General features: G+C 33.1%; 2 protein-coding genes across 3 annotated transcripts; one reads left to right on the top strand and one right to left on the bottom strand.

Annotated features, from left to right (window-relative positions):
* Window positions 1-10,465: 10,465 nt before the first annotated feature.
* On the bottom strand, window positions 10,466-15,044 carry LOC132558448 (dolichol-phosphate mannosyltransferase subunit 3-like). The gene is made up of 5 exons (XM_060223020.1): window positions 14,952-15,044; window positions 13,377-13,496; window positions 12,528-12,557; window positions 12,178-12,255; window positions 10,466-11,350 (listed from the first exon to the last, which is right to left on the bottom strand). Exons 1-5 carry the CDS (start codon window positions 14,958-14,960, stop codon window positions 11,291-11,293), a joined length of 297 nt encoding a protein of 98 aa, XP_060079003.1. The 5' UTR covers window positions 14,961-15,044; the 3' UTR covers window positions 10,466-11,290.
* A 108-nt stretch (window positions 15,045-15,152) lies between these two features.
* On the top strand, window positions 15,153-22,413 carry LOC132558406 (mitochondrial import inner membrane translocase subunit Tim17-A-like). 2 transcript variants are annotated; one of them, XM_060222960.1, is made up of 8 exons: window positions 15,153-15,225; window positions 16,581-16,686; window positions 17,082-17,145; window positions 18,356-18,484; window positions 19,035-19,070; window positions 19,327-19,401; window positions 19,786-19,860; window positions 20,591-22,412. In XM_060222960.1, exons 1-8 carry the CDS (start codon window positions 15,200-15,202, stop codon window positions 20,620-20,622), a joined length of 543 nt encoding a protein of 180 aa, XP_060078943.1. In that variant the 5' UTR covers window positions 15,153-15,199; the 3' UTR covers window positions 20,623-22,412. The 2 variants fall into 2 exon arrangements, with proteins under 2 accessions (XP_060078943.1, XP_060078945.1); XM_060222962.1 differs by having other exon boundaries at window positions 19,786-22,413.
* Window positions 22,414-27,438: the final 5,025 nt, after the last annotated feature.

The raw sequence follows: 27,438 nt of genomic DNA on the forward strand, positions 1-27,438 counted from the left end.
GTCATCAATGGTATGCGTCTCCAAGGAATGTGTCACTGATACTATGTGTCATGGTGTGTACATCTGCTGCGAGGGATGTGTCACCAACCAAGGATGTGTGTAACAAAGGGTTCAGCTTCTCTGAGGGATGCATCATCAATGCTGTACATGCCCAAGTAATTTGTCAGCAATAGTTTGTGTCCTTGATGGGTGTGAGTCTCCAAGAGACATGTCATCAATGGTTTATGTCATTTAGGGGAGTGCATCTCAGAGAGATGTGTCACCAACAAACTGAATGTGTCACAGAGGGATATGCTTCTTCAAGGTTTTTAGTGTGGTGTATGTGTCTAAGTGCCGAGTGTACAATGTATATCACTGAGAAGAGTGAGTTTCTGGGTGATGTGTATACAAGTTATTGAGGAGTGTGCCAAAGGGCCACATACCTTCATCAAAGGAAGTGTGTGAAGTTTGCATTGCACAACAGTGTTTTTGATGTGTGAATGTGCTTGTTGAGGATTTCACCAGGAGACTTATGTAATAGCACTGGCCAATCAGGGCATGTACATACACCAAATATTGTATGTACATTTTGATGCAGCAGATCTTCAATTTGATCAGATTTTTATGACTAGGATCTTTAATTATGTGTATATGATATTGTGCAAGATATATAATTTGCATTATGAATTGCCATTAATATGTTAAATTGTAAATATATATTTTTTCTCTTTTAAAATGTCAGTGGTGCCATTGAAAGTTGTATTTAAGAAGTGAAAAATCATGTTTTGTGAAATTATTGCATTATTTACTGACTTTTCTCATGAAATGTAATTTTCCTTTACAAAAGGCATATATTCATCCATCATAAGAGAACAAAGAGGTGTAAATACCAATATATATATAATATCCACTTATCACCATGACAACAGTTCTGCTATAAATAGATGTCCTGCTGCCATGTTCTCAATTTCAGCAATTAATTTTGACACATAGAGTAAACTATATATCACATTTGTCTGTATATAAGTAAGGTAATTTGCAAGGGATTGATGTTGAATATCGAGTCTTGTGTATTTGGAAGTGCTGAACCTTTTCATGTGAAGGGTTGTGTTGAAGTGCCCAGGTTTTCGAACAGTGTTTTCCTACTTCGTACAGTGACAAGAACTGTTTTGTAGGTTGTGACTTATACTAACCCATGAATGTAATTTTGTGAGTCTTGGCTCATTTTAACCTAAGAGAAAAAAGCTACAATGCATCTCCTAGATAGCATGTTCACAATTTAATGTGACTTTCGTGTAGGGTTATAATTTGCCAAAATTGACAAAAGAAAAAAAATTCAAATTCCTGTGTTTGTATAGTCTTGAAATGTATTATAGTGTTTTGGCTGGGCTCATTGAAACCTTCTCTAGCATTGTGTTATTGGAGAATTTTACCCTTTTATACATTGTCAGAATCCTGAGTTTTTTAATCATGACGTATGATGTATAGAAATTATGGTTTGTATGTTGAAAACTGTTGCCAAGTTTATTTGAAATCCAGCAATTGTAATTTTTGTACGAATTTTGAAGATAAGACTTACAATATAGATTACCAAAGGCATTGTCCACTTAGGGACAGGCACATGTACTATATCAAGGGGAAAAATGACTGAAAGGTTTAAACCACAAGGGAGTGGGTCTAAAAATCTACACAATATAAAAACTGAAGGATGATATGTACAGCGTTATGTAGTTGGTGTCTACATAGATATACAAAGTAGGGTTCAATACATAGAGCTGTTGAGGAAATCGAAACGGTGTCAGGACTATGATCTTATTCAATGTTTGACTGAAAAAATAAAAAAAAAACAGCATAGATGGCATGCGTATGGATTGGTTATCTAAAAAAATGTTATAGCAAATAGTTCAGATTAATTGAAGGAAATAAATTTGCCTGTCAGCAAGCTTTTTTAAGTCAGTTAGTTTGCCAATCAGCAGATGCTTTATAGATTCTTATTAACAGTTTGCAATATCAACACAAGCCTAGGATAAAGGGTATGTGATTTTATTAGGACCGTGCCATTTTGTTAGGATAACATTTCGGCGATAAATTTAATGTTTCTATCACATTTTAAAAAGATTTAACAGTGTTTTTATCAGGGGTGTTGAATATTTTATGTTGTACTTTTATCACAATTTCAATGTAATTATTTTTCACTTTACCTAGTGAAGGTTCTTTTGCTAAATATGTACTTTGATTCAAATGTAGGTTTTCCCCACATCTTGGGATAGCCATGTCCAAGGAATAATGCAATAATTTGTTTTTCTCTTGCAAGGATGAAAAAATCAAAACTAGTTTGCTAATCTAAACTCAGTATGTTGTTTTTGCATGCGAGACTTATGGTATAGATGTTAACATAATATTGTATTAGATTGTAGATCCCATTGTGTTTAGGGACGATCTGTATACATTTAGTCCTTGCTTGTGTCCTTTCCTCATCTTCCTCCTTACTCTGTATACAGATTCTATATGTGCCACATCTCAGGTTCTCAGCATATCTTTCTCCCTTGTATCATTTCTCATCTCTGGTATGTAGATTCTCTTACTGATGTCCCCATTCTCTTGAAGTCAAAATGGTTCTGGTTATTTATCCACAATTTAATGTTTTATCTAAATCACAATTGATTGTGACAAAAACTAAAAATAAAATCCTGTAGAGTAAATAGATCAGGAACTATTCTTTGACACTTGCATTGTAATGGTAGGTAAATGTCCAGGTGTTTTTTTAATAAATAGTTGGGTAAAGCATTAGCTTTCAATTTTGGATTAACTTCGTTAATGTGTTCCTAGGGTCAAATTTGAGGAAAAGTTATATTTAAATCACATTCATGAAACTGGAACCAGGTTTATAGTTGGTGTTGAGGTCAACTTATTAATTTGGTGGTATAAAGTTCACTGATTTTTTTTGTGAGTTCAGCATTAACTGTTACAAGTGCAAGATAGATGATATTGTCTTTTAAGTTTCAAAGATAGCTGATTATCAGCATTTGAGAAACCAGTTAATTAATGGTTATTTTCAAGGTTAAGTATCTAGAGTTTGTAGGCCTACAAATTGTTTTCAAGTTTGGGGTAGCAAATCAAAGATGATGGATCAAGGTTTCATTATAAGAAAAATGTTTTCGTTTTTGAGTTTCACTTTGGTCTAACAAGTTGTGATTCAGGGGACACTACTAGATAACACATAGGTTTACTTTATCCTGGGTGTTGTGCATGTTGCATGTCCAGTGTGGGCCTATACCACTTCACTCTTTATAAATCACTGCTTTCTAGGGAATTTTGTAGAAATCTGTTTTTACCACCTACCTCTGTGGAGGAATCATTTAATTTATTTTTCTGTAGATATAGGTTTGCCTTTTGCTATACCGATACATTTTACTAGCAGCATTACCTGTGCCTGATTAAAGGATATTACCACTTTTGACCGCTAGAAGGGACCATGGTTCTCACTTCTGTTACTCGAAATAATAATTCTATATATACTCATATAGTTTTGACTTCTGACAAGGACGATTTTCTTGGTCAAAGAAAAATTGATTTGGATGACTGACAGATGTCCTCAGAGTATTAACATGTATATGTAACCAGTCTGTGTGTATGCACTGCAGAAAATTATTTCCAACTTTTGTTTATATTACAGACCAGAGTCATAGTGAGAAGTTGTTTGGAGGTCGAATATGATCCTTTCTGAAAAACACAAAGTGCAACTCACCCTAGAAATAATTCTGTAGTACATATCACACACAGTACTTTGTGTCATATAAACATATAGTTAAAATAATTTCGAAGGTTTGTTAAATTATTTTAAAGAATGATATGTTCTTACAACTTGCTATAGCAAGTCAGAAAAATTCATGAGTTCACTTTGTCAAGTAGGGTTATGGGGTTATTTCAGGTAATTATAGAATAGTATAAGTTTCAGAGAAGTCTGTGTACTACTGTAGTTGATGAAGAAGACAAAAATCTGAAGTTTTGGAGAGGTCTGTGCTACTGTAGTTGGTGAAGGAGAAGAGTTTCTGAAGTCTCCAAGAGGTCTGTTTACTACTGTATTGGATGAAGGAGAAATAATTCTGAGGTCTTAGAGAGGCCTGTGTGCTACTGTGGTAGGTGAAGTAGAAAAAAGTCAGGTCTTGGAGAAGTCTGTACTACTGTGATGGGAAAAGTAGAAAAAATTCTGAGGTCTTGGAGAAGTCTGTACTACTGTGATGGGGAAAGGAGAAAAAATTCTGAAGTCTCAGTCAGGTCTGTGTACTACTGTATTGAGTGAGGGAGGAAAGTTTCTGAATTTCAGAGAACTCAGTTCTACAGCAGTGGGAGAAAAGTGATCCATTATATCACTGTAATGGTAAAATTAAATATCATCAGTTCATATCTTATGAGTCTCCAGTGTATCTTGCTGATACATATGCCTGACTTGACATCAGTGATCACAAACATCACATAATGATTATAAATTATAATAATTAATATAAGCTTTAAGCTTGTTTTCCCATCCCATAAGATAAAATGTACCAGTATTTAAATGCAAATTATTGAATAAATATTGTTTAAACTAAACATCACATAACGGTTTACAAAATACAAGTGGCCAACCAATAAGCATGCTCACAAGACACTAGTGGTCACTTCTACAGTGGTCAGGCACTGTAAGATCACCTCTGAATTGTCATTCTTTTCTCCAGTGTGTACCATCATCAAATTCTATAAGCAGCCAGTTTGAACAAGACTTTACTCTCCTTTCAGACCTTTTTTTCTTCTGCATAATTTTATAGCAGTAATTGCTGATTGTTGTGAACATTTGTGTTAAATATTTATAACTTTTATGTTTTTAACAAATAACTGCAGTTTATATATACATATGTTATATTTATCTGAAGGGCCATCAAGGTGTCGATTTGCTTGAAAACAATGACAAGACAGTTTACACACAATTTCAATCATTTATGCTTTGGAGTATGTATTTATCGCAGCAGTAGAGCTATCACAAAGTATGTTTTGTGCATTATAGATACTTTAGACCAAAACAAATTCATATTGTCCTGAGGACAATATTTTATGACAAGAGGAGACTGATCATTACCGGTATTTTATGCGTTGCATTGTCTCAGGAACCTTATCCACCCTGTGTGTTGTGTACACCTTAATTGTTTCATTTCAGCATCATAATTTCATAAAAGAAAAAAACCCAAACTAAAAAAAAAAAATACAGAGTATGTGTCTTTTAAAATGTCATCTCATAAAATCATCAATTTGAAAGATTTTTAATTAGAATTCAGGTGAGTTTTAACGATGTGACTACATTGGTTTGTAAAGCAGATTGTCAACTTGTGCCCAGACGAGTTTGTTGTATATGTTAGCGGGCAGTCATTGTAAATAAACATTATCATGTGTGTGGTACATATATGGACTATTCTATTGCTGTTGTTGTTATCTACATAGAAATACATATGTACGTACAGGCATCAAGTTAATAGTGTTTACTTATACCTTTTACCAGGCTTGTTGTTCTGTGTATAAGTGTGACTGTTATTTGTATTGTATCCTTTAACTTTTAAATGTTACCAAATAACAAAACAAACAAAAAAAAATATTATTATATATACAGTGAACAATTTTTATGTTTGTGCAAATACAAGATTTATTTGTAAGGATAAATATGAGATATCATTTTCATGATTGCTGAAGTATCCCGATAGTTATACACTATATTATTGCATAGATCATCATTTAGACAATAGTTTTAGAGAATAAAAATTTTATTACATGATTCCTGGTGTTGTGTTCCTTTCATGTCTGTATCGTGTTCCTGTCAGCAGACGTAATGCGTCATGATGAAGAGACTTATTTCTACTACCGTTTACACGCATATTCTTGTCTTTGCAAAAGAAAATATTATATTTATGTTTCACTAGCTTGAGAGTACATAGGACAGAGAAATTGTTACCAAAGGTGGAGATTCTTGACTCTCAGAAACCTAAGGTTTTCCCAAGATTTAGGATAAGAGAGAGAAATATCTCTCAGAAGTTAGGCAATAATTGGTTTTCAAACATTAGGTTTTCAATAACTATAGTCTATGACAGAAAAAATTTCACCTGAAGGAGATTCTTGACTGTCAAATCTTACCTTTTCAATAGCTATGAACGAGATTATTGACTGTCAAAACTTTGGCTTTCGATAGCTGAGAGTTAGAACTGAAAAATCCATCCTGAATTAGGAGATTATCTGTTCTCATCAAACATAAGGCTTTTCCTTGCTTTAGGCAAGGGCAGGGAACTCTACCACAGTAGAATTTTTTTTGACTGCCAGACCTTAAGCTTTACCTAACTTAAAGGTAGGACAGAGAAAATCTCACAGGGAGAAAATCATTCGTGACTGTCACACCTTAGGCTTTAACTGACGCTTGGAAGGAAGGACAGAGAAATTTCTCCTAGATTAGGAAATTCTATATAGTCAAACTTTAGCCTGGACTAGACTTTAATCTGGAATAGATAAGTCTCTGTTGAAGGAGGATATTCTTGGTATTAATCCTTATGTTTTTCCTAGCTATAGGTTAGGACATAGAAATCTCTACCAAAGGAGGAGATTTTTAACTCAAACCCTAGGCTTCCCTAGTGTAGGTTAGGGCATAGATTCCTAGCTATGGGTTAGGACATAGATTCCTAATTATAGGTTAGGACATAGATACGTAGCTATAGGTTAGGGCATAGAAGTCTACCAAAGGAGTAGATTCTGGACCCAAATGTTAGACTTTTCCTTGCTATAGGTTAGGACATAGATACCTAGCTATAGGTTAGGACATAGATATCTAGCTATAGGTTAGGACAAAGATACCTAGCTACAGCTTAGGACATAGATTCCTAGCTATGGGTTAGGACATGGTTTCCTAGCTATAAGTTAGGATATAGCAGTCTACCCAAGGAGGAGATTTTTGACTCAAACCTTAGGCTTCCCTAGCTGTAGGTTAGGGCATAGATTCCTAGCTATGGGTTAGGACATAGATTCCTAGCTATAGGTTAGGGCATGGTTTCCTAGCTATAAGTTAGGATATTGCTGTCTACCAAAGGAGTAGGTTCTTGACTCAATCCTTAGTCTTTCCCAGCCTTTATGTTTGAAAAGAAGTAGTACGGAAGACTTTCTCAAGTTATAGGCTAGAACAGAAAAATCTATGTCAAACCTGAGACTTCCCCCCCCGCTGTATGTCAGGACCAGGAAATCTCTATTGAAGGTGGAGATTCTTCACTTTTAAACCATATGTTTTCCCCAGCTTAAGGGTTAGGAAAGAGAAAGCTTTCCTAAAGGAAGAGATTTTTGACTGTCAAACCTTAGGCTTTCCCTAAGTTAAGGGTGGGAAAGAAAAATTCCTCATTAATTAGATTCTTGATTGTCAAACCTTAGCATTTCCCTAGCTTTATCCAGAACAGAAATATATCTACCTAAGGAGGAGATACATAACTAACCAGAGAATTTATCTAGCGTACAGTAGGACCACAATCTCCACGCGAAAAGATACTTGACTGTAACACTGTAACCCAAGGTTTTCTTTAGCTTGTCTATATGACGAAGAAATCTTTACCCGAGATTCTTGACTGGAAAACTCAAAGCTATGTTAAAGAATTTCCTCTGCAGATAGCTCTATGTTAAAGCTTGGGAATGGTCCTTGTCTCAATATATATGATCAGATACAAACAAACAATGAAACATATTTAAACAAATGGCAATTTCCTGTATAATGTGTTACAATATTTTGGCTCTCTGCACTCCTGGAACATGTCAAGGTAAAATTGAAGGCTCAAGCAAAGTAATTTGATTGGTTCCAGGAGAAAAAAATCTGACCAATCACAAGCTGATACACTCCTTTTGAAGATTACAAAGGAGCGACACCAAACTTCAGCCAGTACAATATACCGTTATGCAATATCAAGATTTGTTTGATGTACATTAAAGGATCAAATGATCTTTTTGTCTTGTCCACAAGGTGTTGCACATGGAACCTTCAATTTTGCCATGACATGTTCCAGGGGTGCACAGAGAAAAAGTGATCATAACCCTTGGAGTACTGAGGATGGATGTGTTAGCATTATTGCACTAGAGTCTCTGTAATTGTCAAACATTGAAAAGTAGAATAATAAGTTGTTACTCCAGCTCATTCTTGATGTCACATAGTATTACATTGGTCAATGAGAATAGTCTGTGGCTGTATCCAGAAATATCACCTGCAATATTCTCATTCCCATACAAATCACCGTTAATGATGCAAGTGACCTAGACTGATACTGACATGTTTAGAAAATGGCATGAACAATGATCCAAGTCCCTTTTGATGTTACTTGGGTCATGAATATCTTGGTAGAAACAACAGAAAAATTATTATTATCTGATGACTAGCTGCTTAACCCTTTCGGTGCCATAGGCGACTAGAGTCAACATGCAGACAGGCCGCCGTAGCAACTTTGGTCGACAAAGTTAATATCTTTATTTCAGTAATGCTGCCATTGCTTTCGGATATTTTCTGGAAAATATTTGGCGCTGAGCTGTACATTGTGAGAGATAATTGATGCCGAAAGGGTTAAATCTCCAGTTGGCCTTCCTTCTCCACCCAAAATCCTTCTTCAATATCTTGAGAACAGATGGATCACTTGCAAATTTCATACTCAAGTTATCCTTGGTATTGATAGCTCAGTCTGTTGGAACATTGGGTAGAGATCTGAGGTAAATGGTTTTAATTTTTATATTCATGGTTGTGTTTCTCAGAAAACTGAGAAACAGACTGGTCTGTGCTGGCATGGTTGTGCCCTTGAGCACTTTACCCCTCATTGCTCTGGAGGGCATGAACAGAAAACCTTGCCCCAAAAAGACCCTTAGTGTTCACTGGACAATAAACCTAGAAAACCAGACACCAGATATCTTTTGTCTCTAGTTTTACAAAAACATTTCATTTTGGTTTTGGAAAGAAATACATAATAGCTGACATGCAGCCATCTTGTATTTTGACAGTTCAATCTTTTATCGTTATTTCTTGAAAACTGCTGATTGATCATTCTTAACATTTAGGTATGTCTTGCCATAAGTACTTGATGTGCACATTAGATTTTGGGTCTGTATGGATTTTTTTTTTAAAAAAGACAGACTCTTGACCATCTTAGATGTAATGGATGGAATATTCAAATTTCAGTTTGTTCATTTTATGGCAAAAACAAGAGGCCCATGGGGCCTGTATCGCTCAGCTGGTTTTGCTTTATCTTAATCAAAGAAAAAGAAATCTAAAGATTTACAAGTTATTCCCTTATGGGCCTGTACAAAATCTGGATAAGTTATTGTTATTGTCATTTCTAGCAGGTGGATTTCAGGGATTTAGCTATATATCCTCATTTTGGCCCTAACCCAGTGGAATATTGATCCATCTTCACCCAAAGTCACTTTCTGAATGAATTGGGACAGAATCCTGGAATTCCTAAGGGGAAAAAAATGGAAAAGAAAAAGTTTGTCTGTTTCCCATATTGGGTCAAACCCATATTGCCCCAGTGGGCCAAGATTCACTGTTTACACAAAATTGATTCCCCTTCACATAAGCATGCTTTGGACTAAAATGGTAAAATATCCAGGTATTCCTACATAAGAATTTTTTAAAAATTAGGGGTTGAAACCCAATACAAAATATACTCCTCTTCTCCCAAAGATGCATCTGACCAAATTTGGTAAAAATCTGTCTTCCATGACAAGTAGGAATTAGTAAAAATATGTTGACGCAGGAGACAGAATGACAACTAGATTTCACAATATGGTAAAAAGCTCATTAGTTCTTGGGATTAGGTGAGCTAATAAAACGAGGTCTGAAGATGAAGCTAAAGGGAAAATACATACACAATTTATATATATCAAGCAATATAACGCTGAAGCAAGACAAATACAAAATGTTTTGATGGGAGGGTGATTATAACTTGGGCAAACATTTCCTCATATCCAGAAATCATAAGTTATTTAAGTGTTTTTACAAATTTTGACCCTTGTGGTATTGAATACTAGTACAAAGCAAGGTAATTTCTTGGTGCAAATTTTGTCAAGCTTCATCCCAGGAACCTATATCATTCAGCCAAATATAACAATTCTAGGGCATTTGGATAAAAAGAAGCTTTTTAAAGTGTTTTCAGAAATATACTAGCTAAACTTTATGACCGTACGCTAAACGGTTACTACAGTAGACGTAATAAAAAGAAAAAGTAGACAGACAACATATGCCACAAAATGACATAAGCTAACTTTTGCCCTTCTAGCCAAGTGATAAAAAAAACCTTTGTGTTTGATTGAAAAAATTATAAATAACTGATTTGTTTTGCCACTTATCATCACTGTTTCTGGATCCTTGCTTGATGTTGGTAGTCTTTTAAAAATAAACAACAATGGACAAATTTTGTTTCATTTATAAGATCTATAACTTTATTCAGACTGATACAATCGAATGATTTCTGAGTTCTTGTATAAATGGTTGATGATAATATTGATGCACAAAACTTTCATATATAATTTACTTAAAAACCAATGCCAAAAGTAAGTAGACAACGCTACCAAGAGTAAATGTGTTTAAAGGAAAACAGAATAACAAAAATCAGACAATCAGATTGCACTAGTACATTTAAATTACATTGATATATACAATATATGACACAATGACTTTGGCCATTCATAATTAACTACCATTCACTGTATCTTTACAATGATAATGTCACTCATCCTTAACCAATTCATTCTAGAATTGGGTTACTGCTTTCATTCTTGACTTTGGTCAGCAAATTCATTTCAGACTTGAGTCATCTCTTTCACTCTTGACTTTGGTCAGCAAATTAATTTTTACAATTTTCAAGAAGGTTAACATAAATCCAATCCATTTTTCATATTTTTATATCATCTTACGAAACCTATCATCTTAAAAAACAACTTGAGTTCTGACTGATAGATTTGCAAATACAATGTACACAAAGCTGTCCAAAAATTTGCTTACATTATATTAGTAAGTAAACATCAATGTCTTCAGACTGTCTCTATTACACATGGCATTCATTCCCTTTCTCTCGAGCAACACAGAAAGTCATGATCTCATCCAAGTGCACATTGTATACACATTTCTCTCACTTTCGAACATATAAATGGTCATGTACACATTCATACAAAACCAACTTGTTATCAAACAAATACAAAAAAAAATTTGCTATAGATGAAGCTGGTCTGGAGAGAGTTTGACAGGATTATCTTCCCTTACACTTCAGAAGAAACAGTATGGTCATGATTCCACAAACTTGAAACCCTTTTTCTTTAAGTCTTCTTTAGCTTCTTCAATTTGCTGCAATAGAAATTTATAAGAAAATATGAAATATTTTTTTCTAGATCCTGCGACATCTATTGTAGTCATACCAAAACAACAAATATGTTGTGTGTTACAGAAGTGATTTCTTGACATGGTTGATTCCGATATATGGTGAAATTCACCTAACGGTAAGTAAGATCAAAGAATTAAAATGAGAATATAAAAATTTTACACAATAACATGTTCTTTCACACTGAATTTTAAACTTTTTATGCAAATATTACTTATGTTTCCTGTCTACTTCATTCCTTTTTGTCTTTTGTTTCCTTCTTTTTTGTTTTTTTTTCTTATTGCAACAGGCTTTAAAATTGCTATAATGACCTTTGGCTGTTCAACAACATATGAGAAGAAATAGGTAAAGCAATGAAGGAAAGCAGATAATTGAAGAAGGAAATGGGAAGGAGGTTTAATAGACTTGTAAGGGTAATTAAAAGAAAATTAAGGTTTGATTGTTTCTCCAAATCATTTTGTTGACTTATACATCAAATAAATATTAATCATAATAACCTCATGGGTTGTATGGTTCCCAGGTTATTTAGATAATTCTGTGACCTTCTCACTTGAAAATAAATCATTGAAATATTTCATTATTCTACACCAGAAGAATTTTTTCAATCTTTAATTCTACTTTGATTATCAAATGCATTAGTTGTCTGCATTGCTCACTTTGTCAAACTTTCAGATAATTAAGACAAAATCACTTTCACTTTAGTTAAGGAAATACATACATTACAATGTACTTTCTACTCCAACTATTAATTCATTTAGAAAATTTGTTGAGTTTATAAAATAAACACACCAACCTGTTGTAATTCTTTTGAAGCATCAACACAATCGTTGAATGTAGCCACTCTGTATCCTATCACAGCTAGAGAGACACACTGCAACAGTATATCAGGATAAACCAATAAGATTGTGTAATTATGTAAAACCTGTGTTTTTTTTAGGTAAACAAAAACCACAACATGTACTTCAGTTGTTGTGGTATTTAATTTTTAAACTTTTTAATCAAAAACCATTTTCATCAATTATCATGTAAAAAAAACAGATATTGCCTTAGTGGCATGTTCTTCACAATAATTAAATATCCATGATATTTGTATTTCTCATTCCAATAATATCTCAAACAAATTATTATCAAACAAATACTTACTGCAAAACCTATTAATAAATACAATGGGAGCTGAAAAGAAATTTAAAAAAACCATCAAACTACATAAACATAAAAGTAAAACAGGTGATGTTTACATTAGTTCAATAACACACTTCTAAGTCAAGATTTCTAGATGTTTACACTAGTTCAGTAACACACACTATAGTCAAGACTTCTAAAAATATCAAAATTTTCAATCCCAATGTTGTGAAAAATAAAAATGATCTCTCAAAGCACATCACATTTAACAGTATTAGTTTACATTTAATAGTTTACTAACTCACATTTGAAAGACATATCTCCTGTTTGTAGCGAGATATGACAATATTACACTCTGTACCCAGTCAGAACAATGTCCTGAGTCTATTTACTTTGTTAGTATACAATATAAATAGTAATACTATTTGCCCTGACAGTATCACATCTATAAAGGTACTCAAAGGTACCATACACAATTACCTTACTATTGTCTTAGCTGTTGTATCAATGTACAATATCATTACAGGTTTTCACAGCAGCAAAGATTGCTACTGTATAAATATAAAATATCATTACAGATTTTTACAGCAGCTAAGATTCCTACTGTATATATAGCAGCTAAGATCCCTACTGTATGAATTTACAATATCATTACAGGTTTTTACAGCAGCAAAGATTACTGCTGTATAAATATACAATATCATTACAGGTTTTTTTTATAGCAGCTAAGATTATGGTGAAGTTGTGACTTGTATCTGTGTAACATAGAATGTTATGTTTCTACCTACTGTATATCTATGTGTAGATATAAGATATCCTTAAGGTAAGTACCCAGACATAATAATGTCCTTCTGCTTGATGTACACTTACAAACAATATAAGATCTTTGTGTGTTGTAGAAAAGTCTGTTTCTACATAGTTCAGCACCAGACTCAGCCACACAGCCAAGAAAGTTCCTACCCCAAACAGCCACTGGAAAAGCTTGGGTATCTGAAAGGAAAAGAATACAGTTATAGAATAAGATACCAATCAGTGTTAATTGTTTTTGTTGATCAGTTGTGATTTCATATTGTCATGGAAGGAAAGACAATAGCAGACAAACCAATGAATAAAGTTGAAGCACAAAGAATTTCTCTTAAAACACATGGTAATAACTTTCTTTCAAGTCAAAAGAATGCCAAAATAATTCAGGCAAGTAGTATATTACATACTTTGTAACCATCATTGAACATAGTCTCAGTAAAGCACAGTATGTACGCCATAGTATAAATTATATATCAAAATGTCTGATATGGTGCCTACATCGACTTTAATATCTATACTAGTATTTAAGTCCATTGTATTAACAATGATGAATGTATAAATTGACAACTGCTTGACAGCAGCACATCTAAAAGTTAATTTCAGAATGTTTGACAACTAAGAAATGAGTGTTTCATAATTTGTTCATATCAGCCTCATACAGCATGCATGGGATCAAGTCCTTCGTAGAGCATTTCAGCTCCCATCGGTTGTCATGCTTACCACAATTCCATCTTACAAGAGTGAAACAAATAGAGGTAACTCTTTGATGTATCTATAATACACCAATTGAATTAAATTTGAAATAGCCAATGATAGTTAGCTCATTGATCTGTCTGGTCTGGTGCACTACTAGCTAACCAGAAACCTGTACCCTAAATTTTGTGCACTAATAGTGTAAAAGGTTACCAGTTAAAAGGTCATTTGTGCATTATATATCAGAGATAGACTGACTAAGTGTGTTTGGTTCAACTACATGTGTGTGTAAATATCTGGCAGGTGTCTTTTTTTTTGACAAATTCATTCACTCATGCACATGTTCTTATGAGTTGTGATAAGTGGTAACTTTCAAATTCATCTCTGAGTGTAAGGAAAAAAATCTCCACATCTGAAAAAAAAATCCACACCAGTCACCTCCTGCAACATGTAGTGGGAAAATATGTATTAAACATAGAGATGAAATTTCAATACCAGGTATTATCTTTTTGTGTCAAATTTTGAAGTGAAGTGTTCATCGTTCTTTCTCAATAGTGAGATATCTTATGTGTCTCATTTGAGTATATTTTTGTTTTGTGTGTCTAACCTTTGAAAAGAAGTGTAAAAACTTCGATAATTAATTGATGATATGATTTAATCCTGGGTCATATTACAGAGAAAATGACCAATCTTACTTTACTAGGCTTATTGCTAATATCGTTGATGTTAGATACAAAGACAAATAGATCGGATCTTAAGAGTTCGACATCTAAACAGCTGTTATGATGCTTGATACAGTAACAGCTCTATAACAAAATATGTAAAACGTGACCGACTGTTTAGCATGGCAAAATGACAATTAGCTATCTTACACCATGTTGCGACTTGCAAAATGCATGTCAAATGTAAATATTCAAGCAATTTCAAAATAACATTGATAAAACTTACCCCAGACATTGCAATTTGAAAGCTTTAAGATGACAGGAATGGTCTAAAATGAAAGTAGATTTTCAGCCAAATGCTAGCTCCACGTCGTTGTTTGCGTCATGCCGGTGCTACATATTCTGTGTCATTTTTCTGCTTGTAATGAAGGTGTATATCTCCTTCAATAACAAGCGTTTGCATGACCATTTTAATTAAGTAACCTTTCGATGGAAAGAAGAAGGTCGTCAACGTGAATCTGATTTTGACGAAAAATGGAAGATTACGCCAGAGATCCATGGTAAATTACATGCAAGAAGTAACAATTTTGTATATATTTCGACACTGTGTTGTTTCCACACAGTCTTTATCTAATTTTAATCGGTAAAATTAAATGCGAACACATTGACCACATGGTTACATCAGACCATGTGCTTGGTTGTGTGAAAAATGGTTAAGCTTACTTGACATATCTTCAGTTCCTAGTTGAAAACGATACATTTTCGATGTAATATCGAGTATTATATTGGGTGTATTGATTTAATTTCATACTTCATTCATGAAGTGATCTTTGAAACCATTTCACTTCGTAATGTAAAATATTATGTAAGTATTGTGGGGAAGGTCGTCACCAATGCACGTCTAAATATCCTAATAATGCCCCAAAATAACCAAATGTTAGTTAATTATACTATAATATCAATTACTCATTGCAAATAATCAAATAACTTAATTGAATGAATTGTATTTTCTACGAATTATTGATTTTGTGCTGGGTGGTTACCCCAAACCACTCAACCCTAAACAAATACTAGCTCTATGATATAATATCTATTTATAATTGTAAATTATCGAATATCTTAATTAAGTATATTGTATTTTTATTGAAAAACTGTGGCTTTGTGCTGGATTGTTGCCCTGCCCTACCCAATACTACATTATACCACCAAAATATGACAAAATTAAAATGATTTTGTTTTGATGTAAACTAAGATATTTTAATAATCAGATATCACACTTAAACTTCTGATATTGATTCTTAGAAATTCAATGACTTCATGCAGAATAAAGGGGCGTAAATCGAATAAGGGATATGTATTTGGTTGCATGTGACAGTATGCAGTACCAATATTCTGCAAAAATATAATCGTTCAGAAGAATTATGTTTTTGTAATTATTAAATGCAGTAAGTAAAAATCTGATTGTATTGAAATAGAAAACTATTCAACTGACTAGTGAACTTTTTCAGTTACATAAACAAATTCAGTAATTTACAGGGTCATGGTCTATAATATTGAACCTTAAGCTTCCCAGTAATGTTTTTAAATTCACCACCAGTAAATAGTGCTTAAATATCCACCTGTTGAAGTTAAATCCACACTGCGATAACCAGAATGCTAATATAAGGTAACTGAATGTCTTGAGCTTGTAGTTCCATAGTGTACCTGTAGCATTTTCAAAATTCATTGAATTATACCTCCAGAAGTTAAACAAAATTTATATTATAACAATATTAGTCTGTCACCTACTTAAAGTCAATTTTAGCATTGACCAATAGCAATGTACTACTATTTATGCTGCCAAAGAAATTTTACATCAGTTTGGTAGAAGATTATTTAGACAATATAAGGAACATCTCCTTTGCTTTCCTTGCAGTCCTTGGAGGATCATGGATGATTGTGGAGGTGCTTTCTCTATCGGAATTATTGGAGGTTCAATTTTTCATGGTTTCTCAGGATATAGAAACGCTGCAAAAATACCAGTATGTATTGCTAAAATTCTTTCGTTATGATTTACTGAATCGTTTGATTACATAGTCATTTGAGTTTACAAATCTATATTTTTGTAACAAGCAGCAATAAGACATTTCCATTAAAAGAAAAATAAGAAAGATACATCAATTTTGTCACTTTTATAGTTTAATTGACAAAAATACAAGGAAAAACATAATATTGTTGGAAAGTAATTGATATTAGCAACAAAGGTTAAATGTGTATTTGCATTAAAAGCAATAACTGAGAAATTGTTTATTAGTGTTTCATTCTTAAAACTATATATGAATATTTTATTATTATTATTGTTAAAAAGTATGTGACGAAAAAATATTATTAAAAATCAATTATCTTCCAATTTTCCTATTTATCTATTGTTTTGCAGGGCAAATGGAACAGACTGACTGGGATGGTACACAACGTAAGGACAAAATCTCCAATCACAGGAGGTACTTATTTTTATTTCATGACTTATGTATAAGATATGATAAAATAGGTTTTACAGGGCAAAATGTTAAATCATACTTTTATTCCTGTGTTATGCAGCTGGTTACATGTAACCAGACTGCAAAAAATTCATCAGTGTTGCATTACAGTAATATGTTTGCCCAGTTTTAAAGCTGGAATAGAGACTTTGATTTAGGTAGCAATGAAAATCAAGTAGATGGGAACATTGCAATTTTTTTGTTTCTGATTTCAAAACTGAAACTTTGGTGTTCAGAACTTTTGTTATTCAGCCAACAATTAGGCAGAAAATAAATTAACCATGATTTGAATTTGTCTATTTTCTTTTGGGAAATTTAAAAATAATATTTATCTTGGTTGAATTTCTGCAAGTTCTGCAATAGATATAATTAATTAATTGTTGTAACAAGACAACAGGGTTTTATTACAGCATGAGATAGGATTATTTTGTCTTTATTCTGCAGTATCTTTTTTCCAAAAAATCAGATAATTTCCTGTGGAAATTTGAGAAAAGGCTCTTTAAAAAATACACTCAAAGGAGTGACATTAGGTGTTTTCTTACACGTCCTACAATTTGTTTAGATATCTGAAGTACTTGTGTAACAAGTTAGCAGGTTTCATCATATAACTGGAATGCTCTGCCAAGTAATACATGTATGTCATAGTTATCATGATATATATATGTATGATAACTTTTGTGAAACCACAACTAAAGACATCACCTTGCTTTCTTGGCAGTGATAAAAATTTGCAGTTTGACTTTTTTTTATTTTCCCAAAAAATTTAGTTTTGTGATAAGTTCTATATTATACAAGTGTTCAAATCATGTTGAACTGATGAATCTTGTCCTGTAACTTTATGTGTCAATGGCTGGAGAAGGTGTCTGTTAATATGGTTGAAATATAGGAATTTTTATCACTGAGGTTGTAACACTTTCACCTGTGAATCTGACCCAATAGGGTTGCTAGGTCAGCAGTAATATTGTTGATCAATTAAGTAGCTGCCTGGTGCAATACTTCAGGGAGGTCTGGTATCATATCTGGTCTAATGGTAAAACTACAAATCACTATTTCAATGAGTAACAATGTCACATTAAATTACTGAACTGTTAAGAAAGTCGATAAACACAAGTGTGAGATATGGATAGGTCATGCTGTTTCTTGATGTCTTTTAAAATATCATTTTTTTTTGCAGGTAACTTTGCTATTTGGGGAGGATTATTTTCTGGAATTGATTGCCTATTGGTTTACTTTCGTGGGAAGGAAGATTACATCAATTCGATCGCTAGCGGAGCTGCCACAGGAGGAATTCTATCTATACGAAGTGAGTATGAAAATCGTTTGTAATAGACAGAGAGGTATAATGATGTGGAGGTAACATTCTGTGAAAGAGGTAGATTTGGTAGTCATTATTTGAATGTTATGAAGTGAATGGTATGAGGAGCTGGTGTAGTGCCATAGTGAAAAATTCCTTGTGAAAACATGTTGTAAGAAACTAGATTTTGCTAGATTTCAGGGTTTTCCATAACCGACTACTTTGATCATTTGGCCGCCTACACCAATCCAGTTCCGTAATAATGTTCCGTACACGACTACACGTACACGGCAGGCCAGCCTCCTACTTTCACTACACAGCCTACTACTAACAAATTTATGGAAAACCCTGAGATTGAGAATTCAGATTTAGAGCAGTATTATTTTCTGTGTTCAGTGTGTTAATAGTTTGACATGTTAGAAAGAATGACACATTCATACTTGTAGACTCTTTGTTGATTAAGTTCATTTATGTTTAGCAATTTCTTTTGTTAAATGGATGATTATCAGATCTTGTTGAGTACGAAGATTTCTTCATTGTTAATGCTTGATTATTTTAGATGGTCCGTATCAGATGATGGCATCAGCTGCAATTGGTAAGTACATATAATGTATTGAATATTGAGCAATTTTCACTTACTGGTAGTCTGAACTCTGTAAAAGTTAAGATACATTTGTACCTGGTTCGTTGTAAATCAATTTGTATCCATCTGTAACATGTCAGCCATTTAGGTCATGAATCAAATTTACAGACTGAATAGACATGAATAAGAAATAATACTTTATGAAATTATTGACCTTTTTTTGTTTGCAACAAACTGCTCTACATTTCAAGATTACCTCCCTTTACAGGTGGTTTATTACTGGGTATGATAGAAGGAGTGGGAATCTTCATCACTTATATAACTGCTTCTCAGTTTGATCCTGGTAAGTCTCATATCACACCTTTTGGTATAAATATCAACCTTGCGCTGTTGATGTAACACAATTTCATTGCTGCATATTAAGCTTCGTCACATGCTATCTTGATAATCTGCTTTGTTTGAGACTTTGTCTATTTGTAATTCAAAATGGAGTTCTTTTGGCATGTTTTAACTTTTAAAGAATTTTTCAATTCTTGACATTAAAATGATCCACTGTAGCATTAAGTAAATTAAATACAAAAATGTAAAAAAAATAATTAAGTCAATAAAAAAGCTAAAAAAAAAAGCATTAAGTAAGATTCGGTATGTATTCTTAGATTATTTCCGATATAAAACCAGACTCTTATGTAGATTAAGATGATCACAAAGCTTTTTGTTTCGTCAACAGCTAACAGACAGATGATGGAGGACCCAAACCAGCTCCCAGAAAAATCAGTAGGAAACACGAACACAAATATGTATGGTATGGCTTCATATCAATGATTTCTATCTTTAGGGTCGTTAAAAAGAATGTGATAAAGACTTTGGTAGGATCAATGCTTTTTCTCAAGGGCAGACATTAAGCTGACTTATAAATATCACCCTTCATGGACATGTACTGTTCTCATGGATAGATAGGTTAACCCTTCATGGACGAATATCACTCTTCACGGACAAATATTACCCACAAGGATGAATATCACCCTCATGGAGAGATATCATTCCTGTCGATCACAATCATCCTCATATATTCTTTAGCGAGTATTTACATTATGGGAATGCATTGCCCTCATGGACTCACCTCATTGTGCTGAGTGGTTGATATAGAGAAGTGAAAAATGAAAGTTGTGTCTTTATGGTATATAGCATCCGTGGTTGATGTAACACCGGCACGTATCAGACTCAATGGATACATGTTTGTGACAGGTCAGTGAGCTGCTACAGAGACCTGGTACTTTGTGTGACAATGTTTAGACCTGTATAAAACATTTGCTTACTAGTATATGTGATGTACTCAACGGTCAAGCAATGGTCATCAGTCAAGCAGTATCTATCACTATTAAATACTGTTTGCCTCTGTTAATTTTATTGATATTTCAAGATAAAAACATACTTTACATTCATAGTTGACAACATATTGTTAACTTGGGTAGGGCTATGAAAAAAATGACCATTCAACAATTATTAGTAAATGTTTCTCTTGCTGAATACAGCTCAGAAAAATGATGGATACCCGCCAGGTTGACCCGGAGTGAATGTGGCTTTCCCAGATCTGAACAAGGTACTGCTAGTCCCGGTATAAAAGATTGATAGTTGATATGAGAAGTTGTTGTTTGTCATGTAGATTGTTGTTATCTACTTCATCTTGTGAATTTTTGGTCTTGAAGCTCTGCATTGAGAGTTGCATGATAATACAAACCCAATTTTGGCTATGGATGATATGAGACTCAACTTCTGATAGCTTTCAAACTATGTATTTACCAATGAAGAAAGATCCCCTATACCTCAGTAGACCTGCACTAAGCTGGTCGTTTAAAAAATAAGAAATAACTTTAAAAATAAATCACAGTGTTAAAAGTCTAAAGTCTAGCAGCCATACATCACAATGTGGGTTTAAGATCCTACGTCTTTGTTACCACCTACCGAGGTAGATTTTTTGCTACATACACACTGTAATAGGAGTACATTATTGCAGGTCACTCTTTGTCTTTCTTTTCGGTCCTTCTCATTTCTCCATCACCGCCTCAAATACATTTACTCTATAAGTAATCAGACTTCTGTTTATATATACGGCCTTTGTTGCTATAAGAGTCTTGAATCAAGGATAATTACACAGTGTAGGTGACCGAATACTCACCAACTTTATTGTTAATAACTTACTTGCCAATTTCTAGTTTTCTGTTTAGAAGTGTTCAGTTAATTGAACTTTTTACTTTGGGGATATTAACGAAAGTGTTTGAATTAGATTTGTATATCATAGCCATAACTACAGGTTAAGTTTTTTTCTGAAGGGTGGCAATATTTAATCCAATTTTACATATTCCAAAATTGTTAGCAGTTGACAGCAATTATAAAAATGTATAGCCAAAAAAGGCAGGATTTTTGTTGCATAAGAATATCACAGACTTAAATGTCTGGATGATTTTATTTGATTTTATGAACTTTGTTGTTGCAGTGGTGAATGTATTGATGCGCATAACTACAATGTATAGGTGTGTGTGTGTGTGTGTGTGTGTGTGTGTGTGTGTGTGGAGAGATTATAGATAGAATGGAGTGTTAAGAGAGTTAGAATTATTTGTATTAAGTATATTATTTACACAATTTCTCTATGTTCTAGTTTCATGGCATTCAACAGCTTGTTATATATAAATAATGGTTGTTTACGAGCTGTGGAGATAGAGTATATCATTTTTATGTTGCCATTTTTGTATCAAATTCTTCTATATTGATCCTTTTAGTCATAAGTGATATTGGACTGTCAAGATCACGATATGATAATTGGATGGTCAAGGTCACTATTATTCATTCATGTGAGACTTAATTTTATAAACCGATCCTTTTGATAGCTAAGTTACAGAATCGCACAAGAGAAAGGATCATTTGGTTAAATTTGCAAGACTAATGATTTTACAATATTTGTTTTGATTGACGCCTTGTGCATATACAAGTCTTACAGTTTGTATGATAATGTGTTTGCATGATATTTTGTCATTGAAGTTGTGAAAAACTAGTCACAGCTTTAAAATTATGATCACCATTATGAAAATGGTTAATGTTCCACCGAGAATGGTGGAATTAACATAGAAATAGTGTGGGTTCCTCATTTGTCATACATGTGTGGTTTTCCACCATTTTATTGTATCATACAGAAATATATGCCAGTCAAATGATTCAAGGAATGCCGATATTGGCATGATCAGTATTTCTTAGGAATGAGAGCTGGGTACATATATAAATATATATATATGTGGCTGTGTGATATATCAGGTTTGAGAAAAATGAAAATAAAAAAAAAAAATATCTGCACTAGCGTCCTGTTTTGTTTGATGTAATATTATGATTAGAATCACTTTGTATGGACTAAGACCATACTTTCATGACCTTATTGATAACCAGATAAGATCAGTGTAATCTACTTATTAAAACTATAAGTGTAATCGTGTATCATGGAACCAATTTAGATTTTTACATTTGAAGGTCTTTGCCATTTTTTCTCCAGACCTATTGAAGAAATCATTATAAAACTTCATCAGTATAACTCTTGTTCTGGTTCTTGTCATTTGCCAGTTTGGATTATGAACTGCTAATGAAGATTAACATTAGGGTCCATTTCTGACTTTGATATGAATTTCGTCCCATTTGATTGAAGAAATGCTTATGTTGACTTCCTGAAGTTTGGGAACAAGTAGATTATGGCTTCTTGCATGTCGTTTTGAGGAGGATGTCATTGATAAGGGATGCCAGTAACCATTATGAAATTAATCGTTTCAATTCTAATTTATTACTGGTACCGGGTAGTCTCTAAGAACTTCAGATTTCTGCTTGAAATTCTTGCATGTCAATGGAAGATGTCTTCAAATTTTCGCATTTGATAGAGAGGGATCTTCTTAAAATTCTCATTAATAATTGGAAGGGATTTTCAATATCTCACTAGGATTGTGAGGAATCTCGGAATTCTCACACGATTGGATCTTCTTGAAATTCTAAATTATGATTGGAATGGTTTGTGAATTTTCACATATGGGTGGGAGATATCTTTTTAAAATTCTCACAAATGAATGGAGGTGGTCTAAAAATGATCACTTATGTGATAGGGAGGGATCTTCTTAAAATTTTCACATGCAATTAGGAGGAATCTTCTTTAAATTCACAAATTTGATCTTAATGGATCTTCATTGTGCCAGCTATATTTCAGTTGGATACTGATATTGAAAATGACACTGATTAATTGTAATTGTAGACAAGAGCCTACTGTTTATTTCCATTTCTTAAAAACCTTGGTGCTTTCTCAAATTTCTTCTTTAGTGTGGTATAAATAAGATATCTTATTAATTATACGAGATATGTGGTATATCCAAGACAGATAATTGATCACCTATATGAGATACATTTTATAACTCAAATGAAATATCGGCCGACATCACTCCTTGAATAAATCATTAAATGACTTGCCATGAATAACCTGTTACCAGAGACGACATGCAACAAACGTACTATTTTTCAAAAACTTACAAAAAAACTGCAAAAGTATTTCAAACAAACATCCGATGATCATTAACATAATTGTTACATGTACATGTATCTGAATTTTCATCTCTTGTCTTAATTCAACATTTGTAGGTACTGTATAGTGTTAATTCGTTTGTATATGTTACCCTCACTTGATGAAATGGTTTTTGACAGAGAACTTCGCTATAAATTTACATAACATAGTGAAACACTGGTATATTTGATATGTTTGATTAAATAGTAAAAATATCACTACAAAATCTATCACTTTTCACGACGTTCACCTTCACATAGACTTGGCATGTGATCCCAACCCACGGACCATAATATATGTATAATACATGGGTAGGGAATTTGTGCCAAGTCCCTGTGTTCACCGTCGTAAACATTCCGAAACAAAAATAGCATCAAATTAGACATTGAACTTTTCACTCCTATTTCTATTTTAATCAACCAGATAACAATTCTGATGTGATGCGATGCTCTATTTTTAAGGTACATAGATCTCAATAATGCTGATAAATTTTATTTTCACTGACCGATTTAATCAAGGTTAAATGTCATATTGATAAAAAAAAGACAATACATTATGTTATCATATATTTACATCCACTTTGATATAATTTGGATGTCAGATGTCTGGTACTGTCGACATAAATTTGAAAATATTTGCCTGACAAAAAAACTCAGTTTTTAAAGATCGGTGTATATAGTATGATAGCAAATAGAAAACACCTTTGCTGTTGTAATTTTTTTCATTTCATTCCTGACTAAACTAATTTATATGTATAATACCACCTTCTGTTCAGCTTCTGATGAGTGTCTAAAACATATCCATTATCACTGTGAAAACTTAAAACCTAAAACCCCCAGAAAATTTTATCTTAATCTTATACTTGACAAAATCAGTTACAATTTTCAATAGACAATGGTGATTAACATCACTAATTGCAAACTGATGATTTAATTAAGAAAGATTTAACCAAGAAATTTCCGAAGTAATTTCACTTTCTTGTGTATTTACGTTAGACATATAGTAATAATATGCCTGTATCAGTATATGATAGGGGGACATATTTACGAACATAGGTATTGTGTAATGTGTTATCGGTTTCAGATATAGATAATACGGGCTGTATCTCGGCCCAGATATGATTTGTTTATCTGGTGTAACTTCAATCACACACAAGTTTGTCCTGTACAGTAGTCAATCCATATAATGAAAGAGAACATTAAGGGTATTTTCCTTTTTCAATTAAGTTTTCTTCACCAACATTACTTTATATAAACTTGTTAATTTCGTTTTAAGTTACCTTGACACCTTGGTACACTGTTATTAACGTCAAATATTTTCATTGTTTCAATGACACGATATTTTATCATTAAAATCGCTGATTACGTCTTATGTTACCACCATTTTATGACAAAATGTAATTACGGATAGTTTTCCATACACTTAAATCAACATAAGCAATTATCATCTTTGTCAATTTGGTTCTCCGAGGATTTGGTACCTTTCGTGAGTTATGGTATCAGATAATTGGTCCTGTTTGTACGGAGGCGACTAACAGATAGGAAACTATAAAATATAGTGTGTCTTGCTTCATAACACCACACAATCCTTGTTTCACCGGATATTTCTATCCAGAAGATGTAGATTAGTACTGACCCCGAAAGCAACAATGTATCTGAACTGATAAACCTGTGTCTACCTTTGTCTATAAACGACATCAGTAAGATATCGTAGATAATAACTCAAAGCATGGAATGAAGTACTCGGCAATTTGCTGTGTCATGCAAAACAGGAATCGGACAGTTTATAATTATTTGAAATATAGAACAGGCTTGTGTTTAAATAATATAAACTATGGGAGAAAGAAACAGTAATCGTTGAGAGAATAATAGTTTTCATCCAGATTTTCCTGAACCTTTATATATAGCGCCGTCAGTGAACTGGGCAATCTGAAATACAGTCCATTAACAGAAGCGAGGAAGAATTGGTGCTGAATGTATTTAAATGCTTATCCCCAGGTCAACAGAGATGTCCATGGACCATGATCAAAAATTAAAATGAAAAAAGATGAAAAAATTTTTGAATTTGATTGAAAATAAAGTTTCAAAATAAAAAAACAAGAAAAATGATTTTTAGGTTTTTCAAAATTATTTGTGTACACTAAAAACATAGACCAGCTATATAGAGACACTGACATATAATCTTAGACATCGACAAATCACTCCACAATAAACGGTTATGTCATAATGCCACAGAGGTAAGACATTCTGAGATAAAGTTTCGCTATCAAATTGAATTGTGCCATGTCCTTGCATATGTTGGTGAGTTTGTTTTCCAATAGAACGTCTTCCTTAACCTCCAACCAAAATCACGTGGCTTACCATTTTTTCCAAGATTTAAGGAATATTTTAAAAATAATTTCTAAGAAATTTACATGTTTGTAAATAAAATTGCAATACATTGCTCTCCCCTTGCCTGTATGGAAGCTTCCGCGAGGGTGTTCTGCACCGATACCAGTATTTGAAGTGACACAAGAAAAGTTATCAGAAATAATTCTACTGGGTGATTTAGACTCACTGTGATAGAAATTGGCATTTAATAATGTACATTAATTATCTAAAAAAAAAAAAAAAAAAAGAATAAATAAAAAATGTGTTTATTAAACAAATTAAACAATAGACCCCGGTTGCAACAAAATTAAAATCACATTGTTAAACATTTCTGTACCACCAGAAAGTGCTTGTCACAAGGAAAGCACATGCCAAATATCTAAGCCCTACCTCTTACGGTGCAATAATTACAACAAGATTAAAGTAGACCAAAGATAGAAATAAACAGCACAAAAACAATTACCATGGTACCCTCCGATCTTTCGATCTGAGAGGCATACAAAAAATGAGGATCCCTCCTACCCGCCCACGTTGAACACCTCTTGGGCGGGTAACTGCTTTGTAGCAGAATTCAATACATATATATGTTTAGGATGGAAAAACAAGCTTAAAGCGGGTATTACTTATGTTCTTGAAACTTGTATCCAATCCATTTGCGTATTTTGTCAATCAAAAGCATAAATCTGATGATATTTTCAGGTAATACATTATGAAAATCATAACATGTTTGTGCAATGAAAAGTACTACGTTATAATCAGGATCAATGTGTCGATATCATTATTTTGATTAATTGACATTTCTAAACCAATCAATTTAAACATGCTTGGCTACAAGTGGTGCATTTGCATAAGATGCTTAATAAATAAATAAATAAATAAATAAATAAAATGAATGAATATATAAATATATACACAAACGAATCGATAATAATTACAGATTTGTGCAGTGTTCTATACATACATTTGTAGTTAAAATAGACAATACATGACACCAACACAAGCAGATATTTTCCCATCCAGCCATACGATCAAATATATGATATTAAGTTTCAGCTAATTATGGCGATATTTAAGAAAATACGCATGTATCCACATTTACTTAGCTGGTGAGGAGCGGTAAGTGTTTGTGTTGTTCATGAAATGCATTTTTAATCGTTACTGGTAGTATCATTCGGATATTGCTGTCCAAACTATACACTAAGCGCTTTTTTTGGCTGTTGTTGGTATTCATTGCTTGTTTGCAAAATCGATTTTTAAAATAAAAAAGGTGGTAATAACACATTGATGTAAATTAATGCACTAATTCACTAGTTTCTTTTTTTATATCACCCGAATCTGTTAGTCCTGTGAGAAATCATTTTTATCAATGTTTCACTCTCGTATTGTTTTAAAACCTGGATTTGTCTTCAGTTGATTTGTGGATCTTGTT

The sequence above is a fragment of the Ylistrum balloti genome, unplaced genomic scaffold (genome assembly GCF_031769215.1).
Source record: "Ylistrum balloti isolate Yb309-2 unplaced genomic scaffold, AGI_CSIRO_Ybal_v1 Utg370790, whole genome shotgun sequence".
Lineage (NCBI taxonomy): Eukaryota > Metazoa > Mollusca > Bivalvia > Pectinida > Pectinidae > Ylistrum > Ylistrum balloti.